The following is a 9,189-nucleotide window of genomic DNA, read 5'->3' on the forward strand; positions in this document are numbered from 1 at the left end:
TTTGGTAAAACGCCTAGTGCCAGAAGATGGAATCTGATGATTTCATTGGCCTTGAACCATCTCCTGCAAGTGAAAACCATGACAAAGGTAATGATGATCGTCAGAGAATCACGATGATTCTGACATGGTGTAGAAGGAGATGATCCTAATGTGCTGGATATGGACATTGAAGAAGGCATAACCCCACAGCCCTCCATTCTGTATGAGAGAGCTGAGTTATTTGGTCACACAACAGCAGAACAAGTGAAAGCTAGGTCCAATAAAGACATGGATTCAGGCAGTGACGCTAAAATAGACGGTGCAGCTACCAACAACATTGTGAACGATGAAAGTTGTATCCTATTAGTGGTTATGCTTTTTCTTCTTTTAATACAAGTACTATCCTTGAATCATTTATGGGCAATTGTGCAGATTGATTTGCCATTATCATTATGAAAAAATAATTATAATTTTCTGTCTTCTGAGAAATGGTGAATGATAGTTCTTGTGCAAATGCAACATCACTGTCTTGTGTTTGTAAATTCTTAACTTTTTCTTCTTCTTACTTTTCCCTCCCTAATTGGGGTCGTAGCTATAACAGGAGGGAAAAGAGCTCAAAATGCTCACGTTGAGAAGCAACCATATGTCCGTGTAATTTTTAACTCATTGACAAGGTTGGCGTAGAAGGAAATCACTCCAATGCAATATATGATCTCACAATTCATGTTTCGGAAAGGCATATATATACCATTTTAAAATAAAGAAATTAAAAGAATGATTCATTTATGGATGCTTTGCATACAAAAAGTTATAGAGAATGACTTGTTTCTACTATACTGCAGAGAAAGCAAAAGGAAGCTGATGGAACTCATGAAGCAGTGGTCTCAGTGGCAGGCGGAGAACCAGCTTTCATCAAGTGTAATAGTCTTTCTGCTTTACCTTATTGTATCATGGAGCTGCATATATCTTTACAATTATTTGTAATTTTTGAAGGTAAGTTTTAAAGCCTAATTGACTTGTAAAATTCCAAACAATCATCAAATGCAGGAGCTACATTTCAATCGCTAAAATTGTTGGGTGAACAAAAATGCACTGCATAAATACCCAAGTGAATAATCTCTTTGAATATTCTTCATTATTATTTTTTTTATGGAGTTCACTGTTTTGCTTTCTGGCACTGCCATTTGCATCATTTCCAGAAGAATCATGAATATGGTTTATCCAAATATGACGGCTAAGGAAGCTTTTTTTATCCAGTTTTCTTGCTCATCTCTTAGCAGGCAACTGGAGATGCATCCTTAGAAGATGGTGAAGAGACATATTTTCCAGCAGTATATGTTGGCTCTAAGAAGTTGAATACAGTGGTAAATACAGATAAACCTTTCATAAATGTACCTATATTTGTCAGCACAAGCGTATATGATTTATTTTTAGTTGTTTCATAAATGTTACTATGTTTTATTATTACAAGTGAATATGATCTATTATTAGTTGCATGACTTGAGTTATACTGAAAGGTCCACCTAGCTATATATCCCTACATAAGGTTCAATGATGATATAAAGTCCATATAGCCAACTCCAAATGGTTGGGACTAAGTTTATTGTTGTAGTTTTAGATGTATTTAACTTGATACTTTGTGCTCTGTGTTCCAGTTTGGAACTGCCGGATAAGGTATGACTTGAGTGAATTATGATATATATATATAGAGAAATGCTATCCTGGGCGACAGCTTCCTGCGCGGCCCGTGAGCGCCTCCATCCGAGCCGTCCGTCCGTCCGATCGCCCGATCCGAGCCGTCCGATTGCACAGTGTTTCTCCTCAGACCTTCGCCGCTTCCCGCCGCCCGTTCATCGCCGTCCGACCACCGCCGGCCGCCGGACCGGGCCCGTTGGAACCGCAACTCGCAGGCGGTCCGGCGGTGGCCGGATTCCGGCCCCGATTCGGCCGGAATCCGGTCGAATTCCGGCCGAAATCGCCGCCAGACACCGGCGGCCGATTTCGGCCGGAATCCGGTCGGACGACAGTGGCGCCAGGCACTGTTGCCCTTGTTTCGGCCGGAATTCCGCGCCGGATTCCAGCCCAATCCGGCCAAAATCCGATGCCGAAATGTGCGCCGGCGAGTCGCGGTTCCAACGGGTCCGGTCCGGCGGTCGTTGGTGGTCGGACAGCGATGAACGGACGGTGGAAGCGCGTGGAGGTCGGCGGTCGGCGCGCACAGACGCGTAGGAAGCTGTCGCCCAGGATAGCATTTATATATATATATATATATATACACACGAGTTTGATATTCTGCGCGACTCTCTCGTGCATGCCTGTGCGCGACACAACGATCCACCGTCCATCACGCGATCATGCGCAGATCTGACCGTCCAAATGTGGGAATGCATAGTGTTCCACGCGCGACCCCCGCCGCTACTACCGCGTCGTCCGGCCACCGCTAGCCGCCGGCCCGAGCGCGATAGACCCGCCGCTCGCCGGCGCGTTGGCCGGCATCGGATTCCGGCCGGATTGTGGTCGGAATCCGATGCAATTTGGCCGGAAACGCGGTCGGCAGTGGCGCGCGCCGGTTTCCGACCAAATCGCGGTTGGATTCCGACCAAATCGCGGTCGGAGACCAGTAGAGGAAGGACCGCCGTCGAACGTCGGTCCTTCCTCGGCCGGTCTCCGACCGCAATTTGGCCGAAAACGGCGCGTGCCACTGTCGGCTGCGTTTCGGCCAAATTGCGCCGGATTCCGGCCACAATCCGACCAGAATCCGATGCCGGCCGAAGCGTTGGCGAGTGACGCGTCGATCGGGCCTGTCCCGGCGGCCGGCGGTGGCCGGACGGCGCGGCGAGGGCGACGACAACGGCGATGGGTCGGCTGTGTCGCGCACGGGGTCGCGCAGAATATCAAAACTCATATATATATATATATATATATATATATATATATATCATTTTGGCTTTTATCATTGTGAATAACATTTCCATCTGAAATAACATTCTCATTTTTCTTTACTATTTTCTCCAAATTTCTTATTATCCTCCTAGTCATCATTTAAAGTTTAACTTTCTTTCTTCTTTTGCATGGAAGACTTTTTGGATAGATAACCAAGCAAGACAAGAGGTGGATAAAAAGAAAGCGTTATTCGAAGCTGAAGTTCCTTTCTATGACAGGGTGTATACTTTAGGCTCAAATACAGTTGATGGTTCAAGTGATGGAGGGTACAAACTTTATCTCCTTAATAGAGTTTGTTGTAAAGATCTAGAGTTTCTACTATCTCTGCTGTTCTTTATTAACAAAATACCTTTATGCATTGTTCGCTGTAAAATTCATATATATATATGTATGCATATGTACATACACTCACTTTTGCTTCAATCTGTTTTGTAAATTTTTGAAATGTGCCAACTTGAGATGTTTGTAAGTTAATATAATTGTCATATCTAACTTCTCTTCCTTCTCTACTTTAAAATTGCAGATCTATTTTATGTTCAGAAGTTCTCAATACTACATACAATCAGATATTTCTGTTAACTTTGCATTGTCTTCTGCTTTCCAATTATCTTTTGTTAAGTTACAAGATGCATAGCTTTGCCATGCTATTTGCAGGATTGAGATATCAGAAGCTTCTCGATGTTTCAATTGTGGCTCGTATAGCCACTCGCTAAAGGAATGTCCAAAGCCACGCGATCATGTTGCAATCATCAACGCTCGCAAGATGCATAGTAGTTCAAGACGAAATCCAACTGACCGTGCACAAGCTCGGTATCATCAAAAAACTCCTGGCAAATTTGATGATTTGCGAGCAGGAGTTCTTGGGCCTGAAACACGAGAATGCTTGGGGATTGGGGTAATAGTCAAGTCTTTTTATGATATTGTTGGTTAGCTGTGGCATTTTATTGTTTTGACATATCTCTTGGTTGTGCTGATGTACTCTTGTTTGTGCCAAGGTACTAATGAGATTCTGTTCTTTGATTTTGATTTTGGCTGTTTAAGCAACCTTAGTTGCCATTAGTTTTTTTTTAACTGTTGGTTCTCCTGTCTTATACATATAGATGATGAATGAGTCATTAATCTGCATAAGACCGTGTCTACTTGGGTGGAGAGAGAGTGGGAAATAAAAGGACAATGGCAGGGAAGAGAGGAGGGGAAAAGGGAGATATTTACTTTTTTTTTGTCACTTGAAAAGCTTCTATCATTCTCAAGAAATAACACAAAGTTAATCAATCTGTTCACTACTTTTCTTCTTTTCCTCTCTTCCATATACTTTTGAACCAAACCAAACCAAAAATGAGGAAAGGAATCCCAAATTGCTCCCTTCCTCTCTTCTACTTTTCCATTTTCTACCCAACTAGGCATGGGAATCTGTCTGGTTTCCTTCCTTTCTCTTTATTTTGACTCCCTTTTCATCAAGTAGACATGCCATAAAGAAGATGATATGAAATTGTCTTTTAGTACGTCAATGACTCTGTAATTTTTTTGCTTTTATTCCAAGGTTCGCATGTGCAACATTTTTCTTTTCCCAAACAAATGATTTTATTTTTTTAAATTAAAGCTTCAGTGATGCGCTGTCTTCATAATGTGTTAGAGTACAAGATGAGTTTGATTTCTTCTGTTGTTTTCATTCTTCACAGTTAAAGTTTTGCTGCAGTTTGAACATATGCTTCTTTTAATGTCATTCAATCATACTGGCGTTTAATCTCTCTATATTGCAAAAGCTCGTGTGCTTATTTCCATGCAGTGGTCTTCATTGCCTTATATCCATTGATTTTATACAGGAACATGATCCACCGCCTTGGTTTCATCGGATGCGTGAAATTGGATACCCTCCTGGATACTTAGGTAAATATTCTAGGATGCAATTTACATAAATATTTTAGGATGCAATTTACATGAGGGCAAATTGATTTTGCTTGTTTATATCCATTGTGGCCTGTGATACTTAATGCTGAAACAGAACATTTGTTAAAAACTGGAGAAGGCTTATTAGTATAATCATATTGATATATTTTGTCACCCACAATGAATGTTGATACAAAATTGAAATACCTAAAATACAAAAGAAGGTGTTATGAGAAAGCAAAAGAGTTAATGCATCTCTGTGGGTGAGGAAAGATTAGAGATACCAAGCTTGAGAGCATACATATCTGTAATCTGATACTATTTTTGTGCATGCTTTTGTTCATGTTTTTTTCTGACATTTGGTGCAATTTTATTCCAAAAGATGATGACGACGAGAACCAGCCTTCTGGAATCACCATCTTTGATGACGAGGAGACGAAGGAAAAGTTTGAAGAAGGAGAACTTCCAGAAGAGGGAGAACTTCCAGAACGGAGTGAACCTGAACCTCCACCGAAAAAGATGACTGTGGCCTTTCCTGGCATAAATGCACCTATTCCAGATAATACCGATCCCAAGCTTTGGGCTGCTCCACCCACTGCCTCAGGTTCCAACTCATCGAGAAGTCGAATCCATCGATCCAACCATTCTTACCACCATGAGCAAAGGTGGCCTTCAGATGTACGGGATGACAGCATGCTCAACTTAGATCATAAGCTCCCTTCCTCACACCGAGGTTATTCACCAAGGTATAGCCCTTACGATCACAACTCCAGACGGAGGAGCCCAAAGTCATCCGAGAGAGGGTGGAGGAGCCCCCCGTCTCATGAAAATTCAACAGCCAACACTATCAGGAGCCATGAGCATTGGAGCAATGAGAACTAGAGCAATCAGAACTCAGACGTTTCCTCACAAGAGTGGCACGAGGAGCTTCATCATCACCACCACCATCGTCAGAGGTGAATTGTTAGACATTTTTATATTCTTGTCATCCCTTAGCACCCTCAAGAATGAGCGTTTCCATCTTATTTGTATGAAAAGGGAAATGATAGGACTATAACTTTGTGGATTTGGCTACTGTTACAACAATGTTGTGCTAATTCTAATAGTAATAAAATGTCGCTAATATTAGCAGTACTCTGTTCTGATGCGTGTTAACAGCCATATAACCAACTGTGATTTGGTGAAATTATTTTGTTCATTATTTAGTTATCATATCTTGTGATTCTTTGCTATTTTATTTCCGTTATTGTATTTTTTAATATGTTCATTTCTTTATTAATCATATGTTCTAACCTTGCATAGATAGGGCCAAAACTTTACAATGGTAATGGTAATGATTTTTTCATCAATTAACAGTGTGTTCGTTTTTAACTTTCTCCTATTGAACTTCATCTTGCATTGTGTTACCACTCTCAAGATAAACACGGGTGGGCTATGGTGAAAACATAGTGTTTAATAATAATAATTATCAGAAGAGAAATGATTGTCGAAAGGAATTTAGTTGGTATGCGTTAAGGAAGAGTTTAATATCTTATTATCATCTATAATTATATTTTTTGAATTTAAATTATTTTGATAAAATTATAAATATTTATCTAATTCTTAAAAAATAATAAAAAAAGATTAAAAATAAAAATTAACAAATTAGACATCATAAAAAATAATAAAATATTAAAAATAATTCATCCCAAAATTATTTTTCTATAAAAATAATGTCAGAATAATTTTTTTCATTCCATCTAAATCATTCAACAAAAACATATTATAATTTAATCATGATTTTAAAAAAATCTTTCTTTAAAAAATATATACCACATACCACGTCACCTAATATATTTTGTAATTTTAATTTCAATTTTATTTAACTTACATATCCTAAATTAGGAATCATGACTCCGAAATCTTGAATCTTAAATATTAAATCTTAAAAAAAAATTATACTAAACATTCACGAGATATTATAAACGTATCAAATCCTTATATATATATATATATATTATAATTTAATTAGATATTTGATTCGAATATGAATAAGAATATATTAGATTCGGATCATTTAAAAATCTCCATACTTAATTATTTAATTAAATTAAAAAATCTCCATATCCTCCTTATTCTATTTCGAATATCAGATGATCGGATTTACCATTCCTAAGATGCGTACATATAATAATATACGAATTCATGTAAATTAAAAATATATAAAGGAGATTTATGGGGAAAGAATGAAAAGTAAAATTGACAAAATTTCCATTCACCTCTTGAAATTTTAATGAGAGCTGCTTTTCCCTCCCTCCACCCCCTATCACCTCCTCTCTTTTCCTTTCAAATGACATTTCTGTCCTCTTCTTTTTATTTATTTATTTAAATTTTTATTTAAATTTATTTTTAATTAATTTTATTAAAAAATAGCTTTCATATATTTTTAATTTTATTTAGTTTTAGTTTTAATTAATTTAATTTATTATTTTTTCATTATATTTTTTTCAATTTTATTTAATTTTTATTTAGTTTTATTTTTAATCAATTTTATTTATTATTTTTTATCCCCGTTAAATACTACGGGGATCAAAAGCATTTACAATGCCATTTTCACAAATAAATCTGTTAAATAGGGCGGTCTAAATTTTATTCAGTATGTCTTGGACCAATTAATCAAGAAAGAATATCTCCATAATTACTGTACAAATCCAGACACCAACGAAATTACAGATATTCTTTGGGTTCATCCAAAAAGTCTAGAACTGTCTGTCAATTTTTCATCTGTGTTCATCCAATAAAGTATTGATAAAAAATAATAAATAAAATTGATTAAAAAATAAAACTAAATAAAAATTAAATAAAATTTAAAAAATAATAAACAAAATTAATTTAAAAATAAAACTAAATAAAAATTAAAAAAATTAAAAAATTAAAAAATATATATATAAGTATTAATGAAAAAATAATAAATAAAATTAATTTAAAAATAAAACTAAATAAAAATTAATTAAAATTAAATATATATATATATAAGTAAAATAAAAGAAAAAAATAAAAAAAATAAAAATGTCAATTTGAACGGGAGAGAGAGGAGGGGAAGGAGGTGCGGTGTTAGCATGGGAAAAGTAATTTACATTTTAAGGGCATCTGCAACGCGCGTTAATCGCGCGCGCGTTCAGATGCCACGTTATAACCATAGCAATGTGGGGCGTTAACGTTGTTTAACGCGTTCAATTCTTTGAACGCGTTAAACGACTGCGGGGGTGGGCTAGTCTGGCCCACCCTGCATGCTTTTTTTTATTGTTTTTATTGTTTTTATTTTTTAAATGTAAATTTAATTAAAAACTGCTAGATTAAAATTTTAAATAAAACGGTTAGTTTTTTAACGTCTAATTTTAATTTTTATTAAAAAATTATAAATTTTAAAATTAAAAATTAAATAAAATGGTTAGTTTTTTAACGGCTAATTTTAATTTTTATTAAAAAATTATAAATTTTAAAATTAAAAATTAAATAAAACGGTTAGTTTTTAACGGCTATTTTTTAATGGCTAGTTTTAATTTTTATTAAAAAATTATAAATTTTAAAATTAAAAATTAAATAAAACAGTTAGTTTTTTAACGACTAGTTTAAAATTTCATCTATAAATATCTACCAATGACTCATTATACTCTCCAATCCTACTCTCTAAACATTCTCCCCATCTATTTTTTAAAGTTCCTGCAATCTTATTTTCTATTCGAAATGGATGAAAATAATAGGGCTTTTTTCTCAAATTTCTTGAATTCTACAAACAACCCACAAGAATATTCATTTTCCCAAAATCCACAAATTCCACCAAATTATCAATACCCATATTCATTTCCAAATATGTCGTTTCCTCCACAAAATCTGCAAAATTTTCAAGGTTTTGGAAATTCTTTGAATCATCCAAATTATGCCCCTCGAAGTCCATATCAATCGCTTCCAGCCGAATATTGGCAAAATATGAGTCATCCGTATTTCACGTCGCCAGTTGCTCATGGATATGGTACCCCACACACTACTGGTATGTCTTTCACTTCTCCAATGTCGAATGAACCTGCAACTCCAACTTTTGTCCCGGAGACTCAACTTTCCGATCGGGAATCCCCAATTGAGGTGGTCAATGTTGAAAAAGTGATTTCAAATGCTGAGGGTACAAGAAAGCGTTCAAATTGGACAAAGATTGAAGATGAGATCTTAGCGAGAAGTTTTGTCACTATCAGTGATGATCCAATAATCGGCAATGATCAAAAGGCGGATGTTTTTTGGGGACGTGTTGCAAGCTACTACAATGAGAATCGTCCCTCAGGTTCAAAGACCAGAAGTGCAAATGTTATACGGTCACATTGGCACCACTACAACAAAAATGACTTT

General features: G+C 36.3%; 2 protein-coding genes across 2 annotated transcripts; both read left to right on the forward strand.

Annotated features, from left to right (window-relative positions):
- The first annotated feature begins 134 nt into the window (after nt 1–134).
- On the forward strand, nt 135–5,923 carry LOC141816500 (uncharacterized). The gene is made up of 8 exons (XM_074704270.1): nt 135–334; nt 572–653; nt 822–897; nt 1,257–1,343; nt 3,058–3,188; nt 3,577–3,817; nt 4,746–4,809; nt 5,192–5,923. The coding sequence occupies exons 1-8, from the start codon at nt 160–162 to the stop codon at nt 5,689–5,691; spliced, it is 1,356 nt and encodes a 451-aa protein (XP_074560371.1). The 5' UTR covers nt 135–159; the 3' UTR covers nt 5,692–5,923.
- Nucleotides 5,924–8,661: 2,738 nt separating this feature from the next.
- Nucleotides 8,662–9,124, forward strand: LOC141816499 (uncharacterized; the record flags this gene model as incomplete). The annotated part of the gene is made up of 1 exon (XM_074704269.1): nt 8,662–9,124. A coding segment is annotated over exon 1 (463 nt), but the record flags the coding sequence as incomplete, so codon positions are not given.
- Nucleotides 9,125–9,189: the final 65 nt, after the last annotated feature.

Source organism: Curcuma longa, unplaced genomic scaffold (genome assembly GCF_044706935.1).
Source record: "Curcuma longa cultivar G26 ecotype Majalengka, Jawa Barat unplaced genomic scaffold, ITB_CL_G26_1.1 contig_17010, whole genome shotgun sequence".
Classification (NCBI taxonomy): domain Eukaryota; kingdom Viridiplantae; phylum Streptophyta; class Magnoliopsida; order Zingiberales; family Zingiberaceae; genus Curcuma; species Curcuma longa.